This window comes from Typopeltis vanoorti, chromosome 3, assembly GCF_054136105.1.
Source record: "Typopeltis vanoorti isolate ZY-2024b chromosome 3, IOZ_Tvanoo_1.0, whole genome shotgun sequence".
NCBI lineage: Eukaryota > Metazoa > Arthropoda > Arachnida > Uropygi > Thelyphonidae > Typopeltis > Typopeltis vanoorti.
Window position 1 is genome coordinate 64058697 of NC_143551.1, and position 26423 is coordinate 64085119.

At 35.4% G+C, this 26423-nt stretch overlaps 1 protein-coding gene across 4 annotated transcripts in view; it reads right to left on the reverse strand.

Annotated features, from left to right (window-relative positions):
* Als2 (Amyotrophic lateral sclerosis 2) overlaps positions 1–26423 on the reverse strand; it is a 550533-nt gene that overhangs the window by 386350 nt on the left and 137760 nt on the right. For all 4 annotated transcript variants that reach the window (XM_090415655.1, XM_090415656.1, XM_090415654.1 and 1 more), the window contains exon 9: positions 2609–2737. In XM_090415655.1, the coding sequence (XP_090271781.1) occupies positions 2609–2737 (129 nt within the window). The remainder of the gene's footprint in view (positions 1–2608; positions 2738–26423) is intronic.

Genomic DNA, 26423 nt, shown 5'->3' on the forward strand with positions numbered 1-26423 from the left:
ACACATAAGGAAACCAGTCTCAAGCCACAGTACCTCCTGTAATCAATGTACTTGGTCTCCCTCCAGTCGTGAACTGGCAAAGGAAGTGTCAGTAGGATTTAATGCTAGCTGATCAGGAAGCCTTTGGAAACATTACCAAACAGTTCAGCTAACTGTTGTCCTTTACACTAACCAGTGGCTGGCTTATGGAACTGTTTTACTGCTGTACTCTTGAATGAAGGCGAGCCCTGCTACAGTAAAATTGGCATGGTATTAAGGGTATCACTCATACTGCATGTGTGTGTGTGTGTGTGTGGGAGGGGATAATACAGAAATCTGAACTATTGCTCTGGTGAACCAAACATGGATACAAGCCACTTCCAGACCTCCAATAGCAAGGTGGTAATATTTCAGTGAGCAATGACCACCTAGAGGCCTAGTTAACATTTCATCTAACTAGGGAAGTTAAGCATCTGCAATAGGCAATACTTGCCATGTATGCCAGAGCTCCATTCATGGAAACAAGATCTGCAGGAAGGTGAGGACTTGATTGCAAGAGGTTATATATTGCACAGAGTTCTTTAATAGTCCAGCTGGGGATTCTGTTAAAAATAAAAGGTTGGGTTTAATTGTTTGTAAAGTGGTGGTGGACATTGTTTATAATGAAGTTAAGACCATGAAAGCTGAAGCAGATGTAATTTATTTTTGTTTGATTTTTGATTTATTTTTTGATTTGAAGTTTTATCAAAACTATTTATTTAAACCTCACATGGTTGATCCGCATTGAAAAATGAATTAAAGAGTAGTGGCATATAGTGTTGGTAAGACTACCAGCATATCGTTCCCAGAGAGAGAATGTGTACCTAGCCTCCTGTTCACTGCATGGTCTCAACAGTCTCCCTGAGTACCACTCTACTCTGATTGCCACCAATGAGAGGAGATTTGTAAGTCTGTAAAGTGTCTCTCTGGCATACCCACGAAGATGTCAACCACACATATAGGGTGGGGCACAAACTCGAAATCTTGCTCTGAAGATGAAAATCATCTACTACTTAGAATGTCTAGTTGGCATTTTTTCCCCGTTAAGAAAGATATGCCTTTCAGGTAGCAACACTCACCAAGTAGGGGTATTGGTGCCAGTTAGAAACCATGGATATCTTTTTCATGAGAATATTAAAAAAGAATAGCTTTAAGGTTTATTTGTAAAATGGTCAATTAAAGAGTCCTGGATGAACCAAATTTAATTCTAGTTTTATGCTTTAATTTGTATCTCCCAGACAAAACTTCAAAATTTTTGAGAAGAGAGGATAGCAGCATTTTTGTAAACAGATAAACAGAGTACTTCCAAGAAAAAACTATTAGTAATGCCTCGGTTAATGAAGAACATCTAATAATAGGCTTGTTTTTGGTAACCTTTCTGTTTTCATTCTTTCAACGTGTTCCATCCATTTAATTTATGTTTATATTTTTTAACTTTTTTTTATTACTAATTTCTGTTTAATTCTTTCATAATTTCTTCCTTATGAGCAGTTTTATTGAGGTCCTTGCAGTGTTCAATTCGATACATTTTTTGGTCATCGGTCAACTTGTGGGGAACAAATTGCGAATTCAATTTACGAAGGCCTAAACTCTCAGTCAAAATGTTGTGCATAGTTGATTTTGGAATCCCCAATTCATCTTCAATCAATCTCATGGATGATTTCGGTTTTCTTTGATGAAATCATGCACTTTTTTGGATGTGATCTTCACTCACTCCAGTTTTTAGATGGTCTGGCTTTTCATCGTCCTCAAGCGTCACACGACCACTTTGAAATCGCTTAAAACACTTGTAAACTTGAGTACAGGATAAGCATTCATTACTGTATGCTTTTTGAAGCATCTGATGCATTTCGGTAAAACTTTTACAAAGTTCAACACAAAAGTGAATTGCAGCTCTCAGTTTGAAACTCATTTTCCGACCGTTCATCAAAATACGATGTCACTCTTGGCACTATAGCTCGTCTTCTAATGAAAAAAATGTCATAAACAGTTGACACAACACTAATGAAGGTTGCCGCTTTTGACAACAAAAAAAAGATACAACAGGTGGCACCACTAGTTTCTTCTATTTTCGAAACGTTCGATTTCTTTTTGGACAGAGAGTGTACGTGATCGTCCTTTTCTAAATACATTCTGTAATTCTAAAATAAAATTTTCAGAGTATTTTATTAGTTTGTTATTTAAAATTTTGGTATATATTTTGCAAACAGGAATTTAGTATACTTATACCTCTATAGTTTTTAGGGTCATTTCTACTACCGTTTTTAAAGATAGGGATCACAATTGCTTTTTTCCATTCTATTGGTGGGGTTAGTAGTTGAATAGATTTTATTTAAATTAAAAGTTAGAAATTATTTTTAATTTTTGAACAAGAGGATTATTTCCACTAATGAACACAATAGAACTAAATGGGTATAAATAAATAGTGAAAAAAAAATTTCAAATCTTATTATGAATACTTTTAATCAATCACTATAATCACATATTAATGAAGAAATATCTGAAAAAAAAATGGTGTTTTGTAACTCAATTTCTTAAAAAGAACATTGCTAATTTTATATTTTAATTTTGATATTGCTCATATGCTTACCACCACTTTTTGTGGAACAGAATCCCAAAATGCTTTTGTTTTTTCTGCCTGCTGTAGCTGCCTATTCAGAACTTCTGACAGTTGCTTCCATTTATTAATAGATAACTGAATGTCTTTTCCATGAACATGCTAGAAAAACATCAGAAAATATTAATACGCTTGCATATAAAAGAAATAGAAGGGCCAGCTGAATCATACAATAAAAAATATTTCAATTTCAGTACACATTACAAAAATGATTCATTTTCATGGGTTGAATTGTCTCAAGCATGATAAACATTTATCAATTGATATAAGCAGATAGAAAGAATAGGAAATACAAACCGATGAAAGAAGTATGTTATACAGTGTAAACAAAAATACTGATGAAATGTTGAATGCATAAAGAAATTTACTTAGCCTAAAAACAAATAATGCACTAAGAATGTAGTAGTAATCTATACTATGCTGCTCAAAACAACTAGGGGATATTTGGTTTTCTTGTAAATTATAAATCATAAAAATAATTTACAAACGTAACACAATTTGTAATAAATATCAATTATTTAAACAATATCTCATCAATTACACTCTATCCATAAGTAAGAAATATTTATTCATGTATAAAGTATGAAATACTTATTAGTTACAGAAATTTATAATTATCTAAATTAAATAATCGATATTTAATCGATATTAAATAACTAAAATATTCCCTGTTTTGAGCAGTGTAGTATTATACAGTATTCCTTCCTCCTGCTAGCAGTATTCAGTTAAGAGGTGGCATTCAGATACGTATTAATGAGAGGTTGATTAGAGTTAAAGATGGATGAATGGAGGCATGATCTATAAAAAATGAAAGAATGAACAGGAATTTCTGATTCCATGTCCAATCACTGCTTTGTCTAAAGATGTATCTCGTTAGTAAAGGACCATATAGATGCCGAATGAATGAGATTGGGCTGGAAATTTGGAACCCAGCCAACTGTATTTCTATTCATATTTAATATTGCAGTTCATGCTTATTATTTCATATGAAAAGGAAAAAATATACAAACAAATGAATGAGATGGTAATTCCCACTCCACTTGGCATTTTTAGTCCATACAGAACAGAGAACCAAGCTATCAGTACAGTTACTCTCTCCAGCTGCACTATGTATGATATGTTTGCTATTTGGCTCCAAGGTCCACATTATATACATTTTTAGTGCATTTAAACAGCCAACATGCTAAAACACACTTCACAATATGTAAAAAAAGAAAAGAAAATGAAATACCTATCTGTCTGCTCATCCTTCCAAGATACAGACAGGCTTCCTGGCAGGCCAGGAAGCCTGTCGTTTATATATTGCTGTTTCGCAATTTTCTGTATATATGCTCAGAAAAAAAAAGTTTCTCCACAACTAACTTCTGGAGTGTACCATAGAATCCTGGTGGACTGAGGAAGTTAGTCACAGAGAAATTCTCAATACTACCTCTTAACTAACTTCTTTACTGCTAGCAGCAAAGGATTACTGTATAATGGTAATATAAATTACTACTGCATTCCTAGTGCATATTTCAGGACTCATCACGAAATAAGAAATGATCAACGTTTGCTTTTTCTATTCTCAGACTACTTCACCAGAAGCATCTCTGGATGAATCGATATTTTCTTCAGAATCTACCACTCACAAGGATTAATTACTGTTTTCAACCTCTTTGATTTTTCCATGAATAACATTTTTAGATATTTGAGTGTACAGTTTATCTCTAAAAGGAGCTCTGACCTATTTTTATTTTCAACTCAAAGTTAATTTTTATCTTGCTCAAAAGTAAATGTTGATCATTTCCTATTTCAAATCCCTTGGATAATTTCAATCATGAACCAGTGTGAAGATATCACTATCAACAACGTAGTAAATGAGACTTTCCTTATTTCTTGCGTCTTTCTTTCCATACAAATTTATGCACATTGTTATGTTGGAAGAGAGTGTTAGTGATGATAATCTATGTCCTAAACCAAAATTCAGCAAGCATTTACCATTATTACTATTGTTATTAGCTTTGCTCTTTTCTCGAAACTTTCCAAACACATTTCTACATGCCTGGTATTCGTTTCCTGCACTGTTTTAATCACCAACTTTATTTTTTTTTTGTTTATGACTTTTTCTAATTATTTTAAAATTTCTTCCACTTCTTACTTAGAACCTTCTGTGAGACTGTAGGTACAAATAAGTCACACTGTCCAATACCATTTTGATGTTTGCTCACATCACTACCTGAAATTGCCTGCCATTCAAGATTATCATCTTTGTGTGTAGTGATAAATACTACACTTTCTTTTCCCTGCTCATTACTGCCTGAATTAAAGGATCTAACCTGTTTTTGCCTTCCTTCCTTCCTTCCTTCTTTCAGTAACACCAATTATGTCATCATGGTATGTCTCTAATCCTTCTGCTGGTCCCACTTGTTTTCCATTGAGACTTCATGTAGATCAGTGGTTCCCAACCTTTTTCCATTTGTGTACCTCTCATTATACCCCTTGTTTTTAAAATAGCTGTTTTTAAATACTGACACTTTTGTTTACTGCCTCAAAAGATGCAAGATACAGTCTTAAATCCGTTTTTCACCCAGTACTGATTATTTTTCGTGTACCCCTAAACGGCTCAGCATTTATCCCCTGGGGGTATGTATACCACTGGTTGGGAACTGATGAAGTAGATGGTGTTAACTTGAATTTTGCTGATGCCAAGTTTGATTTTGTTATCTCAGCTGACTTTTCACATGTTTCTCCAACAAAAACACAGCAGGGGCCTTGTTAACCAGCTCTTAACTTCCCAACATTTCATCTTCTATCATCACTGAATTTTGTTTAATACCATTGAGCTGGCTAAACCCAGCCCAATCTCATTCAGTCAGTATCCGGGTAGATATCTACTAATGGGATCCACCACAAGGTGAGGTTTGGACATTAGATCAGATTTCCTGGTTCTCTCCATTCCTTAAGAAAGTCTCCTCTCAGTAATCTACTGCAAAACATTATCTATTACTTTGAACATTAAACAACCCCAGATGGAATCTAATTAGGACTTTGGTTGTTGTTTTTTTTTTATTGCATCTGTTATAATTTTAAGCTGTTCTTTCAAATAATTGAGCATCAGTGTTTGTGTATAGTGAAAAACCAGTCAAGTATTAGCAGTTAAATAATTTTCTTATTTTGTTGTTTGGCAATTATATAGCAAAACCTTGAATGACTGCTAGCATGTAAAATTAAGAAATTTTACATGCTAGCTTACACTGTATCAGGCCACTAATAAAACTCTTGGAGAATAAAGCAACATTTGTTCTTAGACAATACAAGGGAGACGGAGGAAAGTATACATAACAGTATCCTATCATCTGTTTTAACGGAATATATGTAGATATATTTATAGATATTTATATGGGTTAGACATGTAGAAAAATATAGAATTTTATCAAAAACTACAATATATTTCATTGAATGTGACACAGATCATCATCAAATTCCTGATATACACCCTCAAGAGGTGTACAGGATAGTACTACATGAAAAATTACATCACTACTAACTTCCTATCTACAATTTTCCTCCAAATCAGTCAAGATCCACCTATATTTTGGTCTTAATCTGAGTCTTTTTTTCCTACCAACCTCGCAGAGAACACTTGTTTTGCTAATCTTCCCTCTCCATTCTGCTTAAGTGAGCATACCACCTGAGATTAGCTCTGCTAACGCATTGCTGGATGCTGACAATGTCAAGTTCTTTCCTAATATCCTCATTTTTAATATGACATTGCCATTGATGCCATTTGTTCATGCCCCTAATCTTTATCAGGACTCTCATATCTGTGGTCTCTAGTCGTTCGTCAAGTGTTTGACTTCTGACTCAGCTCTCAGATCCATAAGTTAAAATTGGCTTGAATACTGTCTTCTTAGAGCTAATTTAGTGTTTTGGCTAAGTTCTCTCTTATTCCATATAAATTTATTGAGTTGACTTCCTACCATACCAGCTGTGTTGATTCGGTTGTCTATTTTCATTTTCTTTGTCATTTTAATGCTGACCTTCATACCATATTTATTACAACAGTTATTCACTTTAGTCAGGGAATCTTGCAGACTTGTAGTGGATTTATTTTGAAGTATAACATCATCTGCATAAAGCAAAGAGCTGAGATAACATCTCCAATTTTGATATCAGATTAAATATCACTTTTCTTCATAATTTGATCCATGTAGATAATGAATAACAGAGGGGATAATGTACATCCTTATCTGACACCAGATTTAACATTAAACCATCTACCTGTACTTCCTTCAATTCTAACTGCTGACTTACAACTCAAATAAAGACTAGTATTGCTTGATATAATGCCAGAATGACACCATATAATTGTAGCATTTAGAAAAGCTTCTCTCTTGGCACATTGTATATGCCTTCTGCAGGTCTACAAAAATTAAATACAGATCTTTATTATATTCCCATGATTTCTCAACTATCCGTCGTAAAGTGAAAATCTGATCCTGACAGCATCTATTTGACCTGAATCCAGCTTGTTTTTCATCAAGCTTTTCTTCCACAATCCTTCTCAACCGTTACTCAAGTATATTAGCATATATCTTACCAGGAACACTCAATAAGGAAATACCCCCCCCCCCTCTGTAATCCTCACACTCAGTTTTATTTCTCTTTTTATATATGGGTACTATGAGAGCTCTACTCCAATCATTGGGAATTCGTCCCTTTGTCCAGGCTTTCTGAACTATGAAGTGCAGCCAGTGTAAGACTTTTATACCTCCAGACTTCAGCATTTCTGGTCTAATATCATAAATTCTTGCTGCCTTTCCACATTTCAAGCGTTTGATGGCTTTTTCTACTTCAAGTAAGGATATATATTCCAAACTGCATGCCTGGTCAGTGTTATTTACCACTGTGCTGTCATCACTGCTTGTTTCATTTAGCAATTTTTTTGAGGTATTTACTCCATACTTCAAGGATATCTTTTTTCTCCAATTTTCATATCACCTTTATCATCTCTAATTTCTTTTACAGCACTCTTTCCTCCATTTCTGAGCTTCTTCAACAACTTCCAGAATATCTTGCCACCTTCTTGATATTTACTTTCTATGTTCTTACCAAAGTCTTCCCATGTTTAGCTAGTTTTACACGCTTTTTAGCTTTCTTACATTTGTCTCTGTATTCTCAGAGAGCACAAGCTGACTTATTTGTCAGGAACTTTTGATATGCTTTCTACTTTTCTTTCACTGCCTCTTTTAACTTCATGTGTCCACTATGGAGTTCTGATTTTTCTATCCTTACAGACAACCTCATCACATGCCTCTTTGGCTGAATCAATCAGGGTTTTCTTCAAGGCTTGCCACTGAATCTCCAAGGTTTGGTTCCTGTTCTCAAACTCTTTCATTTTTCTTCAATAATCTTTGTGTATTTTAGTCTACAGTTCACATCTATGAGCTGCTCAACTTTTATTCACTTTAAAAAACTTTCTTACATGTTATTCTTTTCAATATGAAATTCAATTTTATCCTGCTCAAGACTAAATAGTGATCACTTCCAATTTCAAATCCTCTGTACACTCTGGTGTCCTGCACCAGGGAGAAAACATCACTATCAACAATAACATAGCAATGAGACTTTTCTTATTCCTTGCCTCTTCTCTCCATGTGAATTTGTGCACATCTTTATGTTGGAACATTATGTTAATAACAACAGTCCATGTCCTGAGCAGAAATCCAACAGATATTATCAGCTTTGCTCTTTTCTCCAAATTTTCCCAATATATTTTTGTATCTGACAATCATTTCCTACTGTGCTATTTAGATCCCCAACAAGGACCAACTTTTCCTTTTTCATTGTGTCAGTTGCTTTCTCTAAAGTCTCAAAAAAATTCCTCCACTTCTACTTTAGAACCTTCTGTGAGACCATAGGCACAAATAAGCCTCATTGTCCAGTTCCCCATTCTCATATTTGCCCACATCACTCTACTTGAGACTGCCTGCCATTCAAGAAGATTAGCCTCGTATTTAGTGTTGAATACTATGGCTACTCCTTCTTTTCCTTGATTGTCATTGCCTGAATATAACATTTTGTATTTATTGCTCAGAAAGATTTTACCAGTTTTTGCCTTTTTTGTTTCAGTTACCCCTATTATGTGAATCTGGTACTTATCCAATTCTTCAGCTAGCTCCATTTCTTTGTCATTCAGGCTTCTTATGTTGATAGTACCGATCTTGAACTCGTGATGTCGAGTTGGGGTTGGTTTTAGGATTTGTTCCAGTAGCTGACTTTTCGCTGTTTGCCCTGGTTCCCTGGCAAAAGCAACAGGGGCCTTGTTTAACCGGTGATACCCCAGCCGACATGAAATTCTATCATGTTGTACCATCATTTTTTTTGGTTTAAGCCAATAAGAATACAATTTGGTCGTCTAAATCCCAAATTGCAAGGCCATCCTCGTTCGTTCAGTATCCTGTTAGATACTTAACAAGGTGCACCATGAGAAGGTGAGGAATGGACATTAGTTCAGAAGCCCTGATTGGTTTTCCGCATTCCTTTAAAGGCTATGTGGAAGCCTTTCTCCTCTCAGTTATATAGCTTTGACCCTTATTCACCCTATGTAACATGGATATCAGGGAAAAAAGACAGGCAGCTACACTGAAAACATGAATCATGAGAATGAATCACAAAGCATGTGCTTGGTCACAGCTGAGTTGATAGTTCACTTTATTATTTTTTTTTTGTAAGTCTACATAACTTTTATAATAACTGTTTGTTTGAACTCGGCGCAATCCTATCCACTTAGCTGTGACCAAGATATGAACTAGTAAGCACATGCTTTATGACATTCTTTGATTCGTGTTACTGGTCTTTCTCCCTGATGATGTCCATATTACATTAGATGAAACATATCATAGTTTTTGAATAAAATTCTATATTTTTCTACATGTATAGACTTTATCAATACCTATATAAATAAAGTATCTTAACCAAAGTCAAAAGATTTTAGGATACGTGTGAAAAAGAAATATCCCAGAAGTGCAAAACAGAGGCATAGAGAAATCAACAAATGGAATGAAAAATTAAAAGAAGACACAGGAGATTATGTCTTAGGTAGTTAGAACTAAGGCAAATACAATGCTGAAGCTTATATCATCATAAGCTCTCCTGTAAATTTTGAAACTTGGCTTTCTATGTCAGGCTATAAAATATGGATTGATCCATAATGTCCATTATTTTGATATCGTAATTAATTCATCAATTGATTATGCACCGACCAAGAGTTTACTTATGATAAATTTAATCTTTTGACATAGGATTGCTATTTTATTGAGAGGGAATTTGCTCTATGTTTCTAATCAAATCCTAATGAGACCCAACAGTTCAAAACAGTTATCAGGTTCTAATAGAAAGTACAAACATAGGGCTTCTGGACAGAGCTGGTGTCCTAAGAAGTAGTGTAACCCCAGGCAACTCCAATGCCGAAGGTTATATTCTTATAAGCTCACTGCTAATTTTGAGAACAAATTTTTTACTACATTTGGCAATAAAATATTTTAATTATACCAAATTGAAGCTTTTTAGTGCTGTGCTATACTTCAGTAAATGTCTTTTTTTTTCCTTTTTTTTTTAATGCATACTAGTTTTTTATCCTAATTATAAAGAACTTCTCTCAGGTGTATAAGTAACAAAAATAAACAGAGACAGGCTTACAAAGTAAAGAAATAACACAATGTCAACAAGTACATATTAATCAGGATACTGGTTAATAAAAATAGTTGTGTACGCGTGCTTGAATAGCTGATGGTTCATGGCTTGGATGCATTAGTATTTTAATGTTATAATTCAGTGTTTCCAAAATATGTTCTGTGGAAAGTGAATAAGTGTTCTGTAAAAAATTATCAAAATTAACATGAGCCTGGAATGGTTTTAAATGCTGTGACAAGTTCAAACATGTTTGAAAATCCGGAGCTCCTCATTTTGCGTGAGGATTGTGCTATTAAGGCCATCGCGTGCTGGCTGACAGCTGCCTGCAATTGTCAACACCTCTGAGCACGAGTGAAGTACGGAGGTATCTATTCTAGGAAACGTGTGGTCGCACTGCAGCACGGCATGCTTGTAGTGTGTGTTGTCACGTTTTTGTGATACGATATAGCCTGCTGAGGCAATAGTGTACGCTTAGCTTTACATTGAATATGAGACCAATGACACTTGACTCTAATCAAGGTGTTCCGTTAAAATTTAGGATTTGTGAAACGTTCCGTCGTAGGAAAAGTTTGAGAAAAATCCTGTTATAATTCACTGTAAGCACATGTAATTATATAATTCATATATAACTAGTGCAAAAATCAAGTGACACCACTAGTAGCAATCACGGAGACCAGTATGCAGGCACTGCATAGAAAATGTGCAAGACCTTTGCACATTTTCTATTTATTTCATTTCACTAACATCTTTGGCAACATGCTATTTTCCCAGCACTATATATCTCAACCTTTCAAATTACACACTCTTTAACTCCTTTCATATGTGGTGGTGTCTGCACATATATTCGCTCTGACATACCTTACCAGAGAACACTCAAACTAAAATCATCCAACTTTGACCTTTTTTGGTTGAAAATATCTCTTCCCCACTCAGTCCAATTCATTTGCTATCTCTATTGCTCCCCTAATGCCACCAACCACTCTGAGCTCTAATTTCCTCTCCTTAAAAAAATTTTCTCCAGTCTCACTTTCCTAACAGTGAAATTACCCTCCTAGGAGATTTTAATGTCCACAACACTAATTGGCTTTCCTCCTCCAGTTGTACAGATCTTGCAGGCAAAGATGTTGAAACATTTGCTATCACTAACCTTACACAAATTGTTCACATGACAACCAGAATATCAGATAATCTGAACCACTCTCCAACACCCTAGATCTCTTTTTCAAAGAAGACTCTTACAAATACACAGTGAATGTAGTTAGTCCCCCCGGGTAATTCCAACCACAATTTAGTGCTCATTTAGTCCCCCATTCAATGCCACTTACACAGCCACTCCCATACAAGAGTAGTTTGGCATTATAACAGTATCAAGTGGGACAGCCTCCATGACTTCTAAGTCTCGTTCCCATGACTATTGTTTCTGGTGTTCCAACCTAAACATATGCACCGAATGCATTACCAAAGTAATTCTCACTGGCATGGAAACATACATTCCTCACACTACTCCGAACTGCCATCCCCAAACCCTGGTTCTGCAAAAGATGTGCCAAGGCTGTACAAATGAAATATTACCCATAACACAACTGGCTTACATCAAGAACTCCATCCTCCTTTAGTGCTTATACTCAAGCCCAAAATAGATGCAAGAAAACTATTATTATGTGACACCTCAGCATGGGAGAAGAGTCTACCCTACTTTGCTAAATACATCTCACCGTCTCCACTATTACTTAATTCCCCAACTACAACACTATTACCATCAATATCATTGACTGCCCATCATCACCAACAATAGTATTTTTTTTGTCTGTAAATTGCATGTGTTCTGAAGGCTGATTTGCCTATGCGAGTTGAAAAACCCAAAGTTTCTGGAAGGGAGGGGGAGGGTCAAAAAAACCTGCTACCTTTGTATGAGGTCAGTTAACTCACCTTCAATTTAAAAAGCCCATATAAGGATTCCCCTCAACATGACAAGAATTGAATCCAGGTCTTTTCCAAATGAAGGGTGCAATGTTCCACTGTTCTTCCAATTGCGCTATGGCAGCAACTATCAATGCTTCCAAAACGAAGTTTGAAAGAGCAAAACACAGAAAAACTTGAAGCCTGCCCAAATAGCAGCCAAGCCTTTTGCCCAACACTATTTCTCACCCCTTATCATACCCAGATGGTTCTATTGCATCATCACCCACAGAAAAAAGCCAATCTCCTGGCTTCACACTCCGCCTCCAATGTATGCATAACTAACATTGTTAAATGTCTCCCAACCATTCCAGCTGCCCAATATACAATGCCCCTATATCCTTTTGTCAGAAAGAGATACAAAAATATTGTCTAAGACATAAAAAGTCTCCTGGCCCTGATGGCATTCCTCCAATTGCTCTGAAGGTTTGTGCACCAGAACTGACTTCAATCCTATGCTGCCTGTATATGCTCTCTTACTACACTCATATCTATCCCACAACCTGGAAATTAGCCTATATTCTGCCTATTCCCAAGAAGGGCACCAAGTCACTGCCATCCAACTACCAGCCATATCTTGCTCACCTCAGTCCTGTCTAAAATAATGGAAAAAATCACCAATTCCCAATTGTACACTACCTTGAAGGCACCAACCTAATAGATCAGTGCTTCCCAAACTTTTGGATGTCAGGGCTCCCTTTGGAAAAATTAAAATATTTCACGGCCCCCTTCGAAAAAAAATCACAATATAGACATATTTTATTATAATATTTATTGTATTTATATTCAATACAAAAACACACAGCGAATATTGCAAAAATCAAATGCAAATATTACATTTTTAGCATCTTACATACACATTTGGCATGGCACATTATCTCATATTTTTATATAGATAGATATATTGTTAATGTACATTTGCAGTACAAGCACAATGTAAAACAATTAGTAATAAAGAAAGAATTAAAAACATAAAAGAAGTTTAATAACAATTTAATGTGATGGATGTGCTTCAATACTGCTACACAAAAAGTCAATATCAGGTGAAATATTCGAAACTGCAATTCTTAGATTTCTACTTTGAAATGAAACTTATATGAATAAGTATATATTTATTAATATTCATTAAGCGGCGAAATATGCAGGATGCAAAATTTGTGATCCGCACCAACGTGCGATTTTTTTCCATTAAAATATAAAAAATAACAAAAAAATAATAATAAAAATGAAATATGTTTCTTTTAAGATAAAAAAAAACCTACTTAGTCTTAAAACATTTTCAGTTTGTTTTCATTATTTCATGGTCCCCTCAACAAAACCTATGGGCCCCCAAGGGGGCAATGGCCCACAGTTTGGGAAGCGCTCTAATAGACAACTGCCAGTATGGAATCCTTCACTGCTGATCAACAGGAGATCTACTCATATATATCACCTATTTCTGAACAAATGCCATGGAGAAGTTTGCTGAATCTTGCAGCTGCCACCCAACATCCCTTCACAGTACACCTTGAAACCCAAAGAACAAATTTCTTTTCCTTCTCCTTCATCCCTGCTATTGCCGCATTGTGGAACAGTCTTCCCCCTGATGTGTTTCCCAAGGAATACAATATATAGGCTTTTAAATTAAATGTAAACAAATTTCTCTTTTCCCAACCCACTACCCATATACGGTACTAATGTACTATAGGTTAATCAACCAACCTCTCGTGTAAGGACTCAACATATATTTAAAAAATTTAAAAATATAAAATAAAAAAAAAGCACACAGGATCTGGCTTTGATTTCGGTGGCTGTTCAGATTTCTATCTCGGAATAGCAGCATCATAAGATTTCACAGCATTCCAAAGCACTTGGTGTCTTTTTCTTCTTAGGGCTTCATGTCAATTGGCTGAGGATAATACAAGCGTTGCTAGTGCTGTGATATACAGATCTTACAAGATGATTTAAACAGACTGGCAGTATTGGCAAAGAGACATGTTACCAGTTTAATGTAGCCAAGTGTAAGGTTATGCACTCTAGAATGAAAGGATTATATGTTGTCTACCACGCTAACAGAACTCGAAAGCAAGAAACTGAGAATGGTGATCTAAGGATGATTGTAGACAAGTAATTGAGGTTCCAGATGGCATATTGCAAAAGTAACCACAATTGCTCAATGCATTACTGGATGTTAAATATACCAACAAGTAGATATAAGGAGGTTATTATCCCTGCTGTAAGGCTTGATACAGCCACATCTAAGCAACACACAGATCTTGTCACATGAATTCCTTGAGGGTGAGGAGGAAAGGATCCTGAGGTGAGTGATCAAGATAGTGAATTCACATCCTTCTTTTTTTGCTTCATATCCTCCTCTTTTCTGACAGACAGAAAAGAGGAGGATATGATGGAAACATAAATTATTAAAGGAATTTTAGAGGACTTTTGTAAAAGAAAGTTTTCAATACATGATAGGAAAGAAGAGAGAACAAGTGATGCCATTCCATGGAAACTAAGTATTTTTAGCAAGAGCAAGAGGACTAGATTTTTTATTTGTACAGTGGTGAATGTGCAGAATGGATAATCAGTCAGTCATGAGTGTTTGTAAATGAGCTAAAAAGGTAGAATAATTGGTAGTATTGGGTGAAAAAACGGTCACTAGGCCTCTTCTAATGAGTCATTTCACATGGAGATATCAAAGAAAATAATTTTGAGAAGAATGAAAAATGTAAGCATCATAAAGGTGGCTTAATGATATGGAAATTATTGAAAAGCTTAGAAAGGAAAGAAAAGGTACTGTAAAAGCAATTAAGTAATATAGATGATGTAAAAACTGAAGATATGGCTCTTCCAGATGTCTGGAGTAATTACTTTGTAGATTATTAAATGAAATAATGAAAGGTAGAACACACCATGGGGTGTTTAAGGGTCAAAGCTGTATAACTGAGAAGAGACCTCTACATAGCCTTTAAAGGAATGCGAAGAACTAACTGGGGCTTCCGACCTAATGTCCAATCCTCACCTTCTCATGGTTCACCCTGTTAGATATCTATCTGGATACTGAACGGAGTATGGGCTGGCAATTTGGGATTTAGTTGACCAAATTGTATTCTTATTGGCTTAAACCAAAATATAGAATGATGGTACAACATGACAAAATTTCATGCCAGCTGGGATGTCACTCGGTTAAACAAGAGCCCCCCCCCCCATTGTTTTTGCCAGGGAACCAGGCAAACAGTGAAAAGTCAGCTACTGGAACAAATCTGAAAACACACCCCAACTTAACATCACCAGAGTTAAAGATCAGTACTATCAACATAAGAAGCCTGAATGGTAAAGAAATGGAACTAGCTGAGGAATTAGATAAGTACCAGATCAACATAATAGGGATGACCGAAACAAAAAAGACAAAAACTGGCGAGATCTTTCTGAGCAATAAATACAAAATTTTATATTCAGGCAATGACAATCAAGGAAAAGAAGGAGTAGCCATAGTATTCAACATTAAATATGAGACTAATTTTCTTGAATGGCAGACAGTCTCAAGTAGAGTGATGTGGGCTAATATCAGAATGGGGAATTGGACAATGAGACTTATTTGTGCCTATGGTCCCACAGAAGGTTCTACTAAGGTAGAAGTAGAGGAATTTTTTGATGCTTTAGAAAAAGCAACTGACACAATGAAAAAGGAAAGGTTGGTCCTTGTTGGGGATCTAAACAGCACAGTAGGAAATGATTGTTAGACATACAAAAATATTTTGGGAAAATTTGTAGAAAAGAGCAAAGCTAATAATAATGGCAAATATCTGTTGGATTTCTGCTCAGGACATGGACTGGTTATTACTAACACAACGTTCCAACATAAAAATGTGCACAAATTCACATGGACAGAAGAGGCAAGGAATAAGAAAAGTCTCATTGACTATGTTATTGTTGATGGTGATGTTTTCTCCCTGGTGCAGGGCACCAGAGTGTACAGAGGATTTGAAATTAAAAGTGATCACTATTTAATCTTGAGCAGGATAAAATTGAATTTCATATTGAAAAGAATAACATGTAAGAAAGTTTTAAAGTGAATAAAAGTTGAGCAGCTCTCAGATGCGAACTGTAGACTAAAATACACAAAGATTACTGAAGAAAAAATGAAAGAGTTTGAGAACAGGAATAAAACCTTGGAGATTCAGTGGCAAACTCTGAAGAAAACATTGATTGATTCTGCCAGAGAGGCATGTGGTGAGGTTGTCTGCAAGGATAAAAAAATCAGAACTCCCTGGTGGACACAGGAAGTTAAAGAGGCAGTGAAGGAAAAGAAGAAAGCATGTCAAAAGTTCCTGGCAAATAAGTCAGCTTGTGCTTTTTGAGAATACAAAGACAAATGTAAGAAAGCTAAACATTGTAAAACTAGCTAAACAAAAGTCATGAGAAGACTTTGGTAAGAACATAGAAAGTAAATATCAAGAAGGTGGCAAGATATTCTGGAGGTTGTTGAAGAAGCTCAGAAATGGAGGAAAGAGTGTTGTAAAAAGAATTAGAGATGATAAAGGTGACATGAAAACTGAAGAAAAAGATATCCTTGAAGTATGGAATAATTACTTCGAAAAATTGCTAAATTAAACAAACAGTGATAGCACAGTGGTAAAAAACACTGACCAGGCATGCAGTCAGGAATACATATCCATACTTGAAGTAGAAAAAGCCATCAAACTCTTGAAATATAGAAAGGCAGCAAGAATAGATGATATTAGACCAGAAATGCTGAAGTATGGAGGTATAAAAGTCTTACAGTGGCTGCACTGCATAGTTCAGAAGGCCTGGACAGAGGGACAAATTCCCGATGATTGGAGTAAAGCTCTCATAGTGCCGATATATAAAAAGGGAAATAAAACTGAATGCGAGAATCACAGAAGTATTTCCCTACTGAATGTTCATGGTAAGATTTAAGTAAGTATACTCGAGAAACGTTTGTGAAGAACAAGTTGGATTCAGATCAAATAGAGGCTGTCAGGATTAGATTTTCACTTTACGACAAATAGTTGAGAAATCATGGGAATATAACAAAGATCTGTATTTAAGTTTTGTAGATCTGGAAATGGCATAAGACAAGGTGCAAAGAGAAAAGCTATTCAAAACGTTACAGTTATATGGTATCAATGGGGAATTATATCAATACTTAGTCTTTATTTGAGTTGTAAGTCAGCAGTTAGAATTGAAGTACAGGAAGATGGTTTAATTTTAAATCTGGTGTCAGACAAGGATGTACATTCATTATCTATATGGATCATATTATGAAGGAAAGTGGTATTAAATCTGATATCAAAATTGGAGATGTTAATGTCAGCTCTTTGCTTTATGCGGATGATGTTATACTTCCAAATAAATCTGCTACTGTTCAACCACAGAAGCGAGAACCAGCATTGGCAGACTGCATGGATATGTATTCCTGACTGCCAAGAAGAGTCAATTCATGTTGAAGGGAAGAAAGAAATAAGGCGATGTATGAATTTATTGCCAACATGCGAAATCATGTGCTTTATACATAAAATATTCTACCTGTTATATAAGCAACCTGTTATATAAGCTTTATACATAAAATATTCTACCTGTTATACTTGTACCAATTTAAGAACTACAATGATCATAAAAGATAAGTTAATTTTCCGACGTGTAACAACGAACAACTCATCCCACTATATGGACTGATTATCCTATTATCAGAACGGATTCGCCTTCTTTTGAGATGCGCAGAAGTGTCGAAGGGTCTCGCATCCGTGGGCGTACAGTACAAGTCTGCAAGATTTTCTGACTGAATTGAATAACTATTATAATAGATATGGTATGAAGGTCGGCAATAACAAGATAAAGACAATGAAAATAGGCAGAAGCATTGAAAATGTCAACTGTGTTGTGAATGGAAAAACCTATGGAACAAGTAAAACATTTCAGCAACTTAGGCACGATTTTTAGTGAAGATGGTAAATTAAATATGGAAATAGACGACAGGATCAACAAAGCTGGTATGGTAGGAAGTCAATTGAATAAATTCATATGGAATAAGAGAGAAATTAGCCGGAACACTAAATTAGTATAAAAGACAGTGTATACATTCAGAAATAAAACACTTGACCAAAGACTAGAGACCGCAGATATGAGAGTCCTGAGAAAGATTAGAGGACGTGAACGGATGGCATCAATGGCAATATCATATTAAAAATGAGGATATTAGGAAAGAACTTGACATTGTCAGCATCCAGGAATGCGTTAGCAGAGCTAATCTCAGGTGGTATGGTCACTTAAACAGAATAGGCGAGGAAAGATTAGCAAAACAAGTGTTCTCTGCCAGGTTGGCAGGAAATTATTTAGACGATAGAAATATAAGATCTGATAATGTTGGAGTCTTGACAAATAATAGACTGATTTGGAGGAAAATTGTATATAGGAAGTTAGTAATGATATAAATTTTTCATGTAGTACTATCATAACCTGTACTCCTTGAGGGTACATGGCAAGAATTTGATGATGATGAATACACTCTGAAGAAATTGGATAGTAGTTACTTTACAAAATGATGGCTAGGCCAGATGGTTAATTTCTGGAATGAAAATATTGGTGACATAAGCACTCATTAATTGAACTACCTCATCTGATTCTGCCACTAGAATACTGTCAGCAGCAGTAAAGTTATTCTTCCATATTTATTCTTTCTTTTATTTGCAACATGACAATAAAATTCTTTTGGGTTGCATTTTGTCTCTGCAGCCAATTACTTTTCATACACCAACTTTGCTTTCCATACAATACTCTCAACTCTTTGGCCTGAGCTTTATACATATTACAAAACTCCTCTCACTCTTATTCTCACAATATTCCTTCCACATAATCTTCTTATGGATCTCTTGTTTAACGAGATTGTACAACCATTCTATTTGTTCTTTGAACTCTAGGGTACAATCAGATACTGCATCTTTTCAAAGCTTCCCAATGCACTGCTGATATTCTTCCTATCAGTTATTGACATGAAACTAAAGAAAGTATTCTCCAAGTTCATCATAGTTTCCAGATTTGTAGTTCATTATATACATTATCCCTTTCTTTCACTTACACGGTGATCAGAATACATTTTGGAAAATTATGGAGACAACTACAGTGCTATAGAGTAAAACTTTAGTTTAATATCAACCAAACGTTGATTTTGGTTTATATTAAACTAATGTTTTACTCTATAACATGGTAGTTGTCTCCATAATTTTTCAAAATACATTATCCCAATTGGAACATCCATACAAGTGGCTACTTCCTAGGTCAGGGTCAGCAAGGCATGATTACCGTCACCAACTGGTAGAAAATAGTCACATCCTTAACTGAGACACCTTCTGATGCTATGATCAAACCTAACATTCTTTGTCCTCAAGTTGCTTCTTTCACATGCTGCTCAAGAAAGTTGCCATGCAACAGTTTAACAAATTTTCTTTCATTCTGATCATGAGTTTTATCTCTATCCAATCAATATTCTGCTAGTTTTAATCACTCATAATAACTGCTTGTTTAGTACTCAGAGGAATTTGGTTTGACTCCAGCAATTGAACTTCCAGATCTGTAGCAACATCCTATATTTCACAATGTTTGCCTCCACTTCACACCACATAACTTCAAACTCAGTGCTACACTGGGACCCTATTACCATTATTGCTTTTGTGTTTCTATCCTAACTGGATGCAAGTCATCTTATTAGTAGCACTCCTCCTCTCTTCTGTCATTCCTAAAAATACTATATCCTTTGCACTCAATTCCAGTTATGACATTCAACTCTGAGAGCCAGGTTTCACTAATGCCAACATATGACACAATGTATTCACCAAAGCAACAAATTCAACTGCTTTGTTTCTAATTTCCTGGCATTTGTGTGTAGACATAACAAGTTGGCTCCTCACTTTTTCTTTTAGTTAAATCTACAGTCTGCTTTGCTCAGTTTCAATGCTCACTGACATTCTTGTCACTTACATTTATGAATCTCAGCTACACTTACATACACATCCTCAGCATTCCTCCCAAGATGGTCTATAACTGGAGAATGAGAATTTACAGACTGCAGACCCTACCAAACAGGAGGAAGAGGACTGATATGATATGATAGAGATCCTGAAACTTCTGAAGGTTCATATAAAGTACTAGTACATGGAATTGTTCATTTCATAGAGGGCAGGGAGAAGATGGGAGAATATCTATGGAAGTTGAGAATGAAAGTGGTGTCAGCCAGATTTTTTTTCATTTAGCAGCGCATGATTGGAATAGCTTGCCTTTGCAGGTGGTGTGAATGAATTCAAGAAAAAGGTATGAGTGGTATGGGTGATATGCGACCTTCCTCAACAAGTCATTTACTCTCTGGAGGTCTCTGATAATAAGAATAAAAATGTACTAATAACTATCCACTATAACAAACTGATCATATGGTACCTATGAGTTTTCTATAATGAGAAATGACTGTACAATGGTTTTGAACTAAATATATGACATAAAAACAATACTTTTTTGTAAAAATTAAAAGCATGTGATGATTCTGAGAGAAATCTAAACATTACAAAATAAACTGAAACATATTTTAAAACAGTAAAACAAAAAATAAAGTAGTAAAATAGTTACTGTGCTTATTAAAGAAAAGAGGGCAATCTAGTAAAATAAAATAAATGCTTAAAATTGACTCACTGCACATCATACCTCAATAAGGTGTTCAAGATGAATGCAGAGCTGAGAAAGAATTTCTCTCTCTGATCCCTTAAACAGAGTAACTATCATAATTTGATTTCAGTGTTAATCTCAGAAAATTAAAAATCTAAGCGGATTGATCAGGCTAGTAGCATCTTAAAAGTCTGAAATGTAGATATGACTATTTTGGACATTGACAAATATCAGATTAATTTAGAAGAAAACTGTTGAGAGGATGACAGGTAATAACATGAACATGATTATCTAGTAGTATCATAGAGTCTCTTGTACATCCTTTGAGAGTACATATTAGGAATCAATAATGAATTCAACTGGTAAAAAGTTGACTGCTTTAAGTTACAGTAATGCAACTAAGTCTCTATGGAGCAGGGATATATTTTGTGCACTCTAAGCGGTTTGTGTGTTTTGCAGGAAAAAATACTCAAATTCTGAGAATTAAGGAATATGTATTATAGTTAGTGCTTCTTTTCCTTACTTTTGAAATAAACAAAAAAGGAAATATACATGCAGTACAGCATTGCAGGCATGTTCGTGATATCAAGATTATTTCCTGACATGTGAAGAGATGTGTATAAATGTGTACAAAAAATGGTATCCGGAGAGTTCATCGAAAAACAATTTACCAAAAGACAATTCACCGAATAAACAATTCATCGAAAATCAGTTTATCGAACAACAATTAATCGAAAAAGCAATTCCCCGAAAAAGCAATTCACTGATGAGCAGTTAATCAAAAAGACAATTCATCGAAAATACAGTTCACCGAAAAATGAATTATAAGGCATGTTGGGGCGAAGATGTGTGTGCATTTTTTTTGTTTGTTTGTTTTGGATTATTTTGAGAGGTATATATCTTTTTATTATCCTACTTCATTCGGAAAGCGATTTTTTGGCGGGGCATACTGGTTGCAGTGAATGATATCCACTGAGGCGGGTATAGTTGAGATGTTAAAAAATTTCATAAAGGGATTTCATCCTCGTGAAATTTTTTAGCTCATATTCTAACCGTTGATGAAACATGGCTTCGTCACTATGACCCAGAGAACAAACAACAGTCAATGGAGTGGCGACACAAAGGTTCTCCATGGCCAAAGAAGTTTCGAACCAAACAGTCAGCAGGGAAAGTTCTTGCCATTGTCTTTTAGGATATGGATGGTGTAATCCTTACCTTACCTCAAGAAAGGTGAAACTGTTACAGCAGCCCTGAAGGAATTGAGGGAGGTAATGAAGGAAAATCGGTTCGAGAAACTAAGCAGAGGCATGTTGCTTTTGCAAGGCAATGCACCTGCTTATGAAATCCAACAGACAATATACGACTTGGGATTTCAATATCTACCTCAAACACCATATTCACCAGGACTGGCCCCAGGGCCATCCCTAGAAATTTTGTCGCCACATGCAGTAGCATATTTTTCCGCCCCTTCCTCTTAAAACAAACTCTTTTAATGACGTCTTAAAAGCCATGATATTAATCTAGGCTTCAACATCTGTGATCAAAAATTCTAAATAGCAGCATTAGCTAATAAAAATTCATACGTTAATGAAAAAGGATCATAAACTATATTTTTTTACAGAGAGAGAGAGATTTCCTCTTAATGTGCAGTATAATAAAACGATTCGTAACGTGTTATTGTACTTCGGGATCTTTTAATTTTTAATGGAAGGGGGGGGCACAAAAATTTTGCACTCAGGCAGCACAAACCCACGGAACGGCCCTGAAGATCAGTCACTAAGAGTTGTGTAGATTCTAGATAATTGTTAAGAAAAGTTAATTGCTCTCCACATGTTTACTTGTGGCACCAAATAATGAATGAATAATTCCAGGGGGAAAAAAAGTTTCTTTTCCAGGCATTAAAAAATACACAGCCTATATATTTACAAAACTTGCACATCTTCTATGGCGTACAAAGTTTATGCTAAGAAAGAAGATATATATATATATATATATATATATGAAAAATATATGTATTCAAGATACCAAGTAATTTTATATTAACTTGGTTTTAATCCTATTTCCCAAGTAAGCAAGCAGACAAGAAAGTCAAGTTTGCGCCTGTAAGTAGTGCGAGTCCAAGGCAACTCTTGGTAGTGCCAGTCGAGGCAACTCGTGGTAAAGGTGAATAAAGCTCTGATCACTTTTCTTAGTACACTTTATTAGTATGGTACTTTTTATTAGTTATTATTTAGTTATATATTATTTTATATATTATATTATACACACACATACATATATATAGTTATATATATTATATATTAGTTAGTTATCAGTATATTAGTATTATACACACTAAGAAAAGTGATCAGAACTTTATTCACCTTTACCAAGAGTTGCCTCGAATGGCACTACCAAGAGTTGCCTGGGACTTGCACTACTTGCAGGCACAAACTTGACTTTCTTGTCCGTTTGCTTACTTGGGAAATAGGATTAAAACCAAGTTTATATAAAATTATTTGGTATCTTGAATACATAATATACCCAAGTTAAAAAACGTTATATATATAGTTCTGCAGTACGCAAGTTTACATTACTGAAATACGTGAACTTAATTAAGAAAGGAATATTAGCCACATTTTTAACATAGAGAAAGCAAAGCATTCACTATGAAATTTCTTCACGTACCATGATGCACAAATGTCAAAAATAGACTGGACGTATAAATGCTTGTAATCTTTTTTTTTTTTACTAAATTTAGAAAATTAAAATAAACATCGATATTTCTTACGCAACCAAAACGAAATGAGAGAGAGTGTTCGCTATGAAATAGTATATTGATGGAAAGAAGATTAAACATCGATATCGCCCTACCTAAGTAAACTCAAAGAGACCACATATATAAATCAGAATTACATTAGTTGGGATGTCTTTCTAAATATAAAAAATGAATTCGTTTACGGTGCCATACCATTTTTGCAGAAAATGTTGAGATATTTTCAGCTATTTTGCCTAGTTAGTTTGCAGCTTAGCATCATTCTACATCTCTAGTAAGAGTGATATCTAGTGTTAAGGAAAAAAACAACAAATTGATAATTTCGACTGACTGCACAGGAGCCCTAAACTATCGCAAGAAAGTGCAGTTTCTGTGGACATCTGACCTACGGTTCAAATCTTTGAACGATAGTTGTTTTAGATGTCGAATAAACTGTAGATTACTAAGTGTGTGTGTGTGTGGTGTTTTAGTTTTCTTCCCAACAGTAACCCTACCAGGAGGTTATTTATTGTTTATCGTATGGCAATCTACATAAAGTTATAAAAGTACATTTACAAAAATGGGTACAGATATGTAAAAAGTAAAATAAAAAAAGTGTAAATGATAAATAATTACGGTAAAACAGGCAGTTACACGTTTGACGGATAAAGCACTTATAAGTTAAGATCATGTTCTCTGATCTAGTCTATAGAAGGCGGTGTCGCCTCTAGGAAGTCGCTCCTTTGACCCGTATATGTGCGAAGACTGCACTCAATGCAAATATGATGGATTGATTGGTTCGGGTGTCCACAGTCACATTCCGGTGAAGGAATTTTCCTCCACTTGTACAGAAAGCTTGCACATCTTCTATGGCGTACGAATCCTGTTCAGTGTTATCTATGTCTTTCCAATTCCACACCCGGGATATAGGGGCACACCGGCCATATGTGCAATGTGTGCGATGCACACAGGCACCAGGATAGTAAAGGCACCAAAGAGGAGGAAATACTTTTTAAAAAAAAACGTTTTTTTAAAGCGATTTTTTTATTGGAGGGGAGGATAGGGGCACCAACTAAAGTTTTGCACACAGGCACCAGACACTACTGGCACACCCCTGCCAGGATGTTGAGGCAGCAACTATCAAACTAAATTTCGAGTTGGGCATTAGTATTTATGCTCCACACTCGTTTCCATTAATTTTTAGTATTTTAATTAGTCATTCTCAGATGTTTATCTTCACGAAGAGGGGGCTTTCTTGATTTCAATCTGTTAAGCTATAGTTCTGATATGTCATTATGTATAAGCAATTCAGTATTTCTGAGTATTTTGTCATATTCTCGTGACAGAGCATCACTTCTTAGATTTGGTGGTATTATGTTGCTTAGCATTGTAAGCCAATAAATAGGAGTTGTTTTAATGGTTCCAGATATAAGTCACATGGTGCTGTTAAGCTGACCGTCAATTATCAATGGTAGTATAGCTCCTGTATATATTGTTTTCAGCGCTCATCAGCCTAATCCCTCAATCTCAATTTTCCATCTCTTGTTACTCCTAGGTATTTTAGCTGACTGGCTACCTCGAGAACTTCGACCTTTGGAAAGATGGTTATAGGTTGTTTTGATTATTTGAGACAGATGTGGAGTATTTAATCCAGCGCTTCCCAAACTGTAGGCGCGACCCCCTTGGGGGCCGTTAGTTTTGTTGAGAAGTTTCAGATATAAGTTGCATTGTGCTGTTAAGCTGACCGTCAATTATCAATGGTAGTATAGCTCCTGTATATATTGTTTTCAGCGCTCATCGGCCTAATCCCTCAATCCTTGCTGACTTAGCTAGAAGGTTTACTACTTGTAAGCTTTTTTCAGCAACATATGAGATGCGATTATTGAAGGAAAGTTTTCCAATCTCTTGTTACTTCTAGGTATTTCAGTTGACTGGCTACCTCGAGAACTTCGCCCTTTTGGAAGGCCATTACCTGTTGTTTTGATAATTTGCGACTTTAGATCAGTGCTTCCCAAACTGTGGGCTGCGGCCTCCTTGGGGACCGTCAGTTTTGTTGAGAAGGCCGTGAAATAACGGAAACAAATTTAAAATGTTTTAAGACTAAGTGTGTCATGTCAAATGTGTATGTAAGATGCTAAAAGTATAATATTTGCATTTGATTTTTGCAATATTCGCTTTGTATGTTTTGTATCGAATATAAATACAACAAATATTATAATAATATATGTCTATAATACGAATTTTTTTTCGATGGGGAGCCGTGAAATATTTTAATTTTTCCAAGGGGCCTTTACATCCAAACGTTTGGGAAGCACTGCTTTAGACTTAGTGCTATCGAAGGTGATTTCTTCTCGCGTGTCCACTCTGCCATTTTGAAGAGTTCTTTGTTGGTCGTTACCTCAAAATGTAAGCCGTCGCATGACTGAAACATTATCATCGCATCATCGGCGAAGGAAAGATATTATTTTTATTTCGGTAGTGAACAAAATCTTAATAGTGAATCGTACTGGATGTTCCAGAAACCTGCTGACAGCCTCGTTTGACTTCTTTCGTTATAAATGTGATTCTTAATGTCTTGGTGCTGTTCTGTTTGTAAAACAATTTTTTGTAAGGTAGAATAGGTTTTTCTGGACATTTTAAATCTTTTAATTGATTGATTATGGATGGCCACTATGCAGCATCGAAGGCTCCTTGCACATCATGTGAGATCAGTAGGGAATCTATTTTTTTTTTTTTGTTGTATATTGTTTTCAGTAAACTCTTTAACCT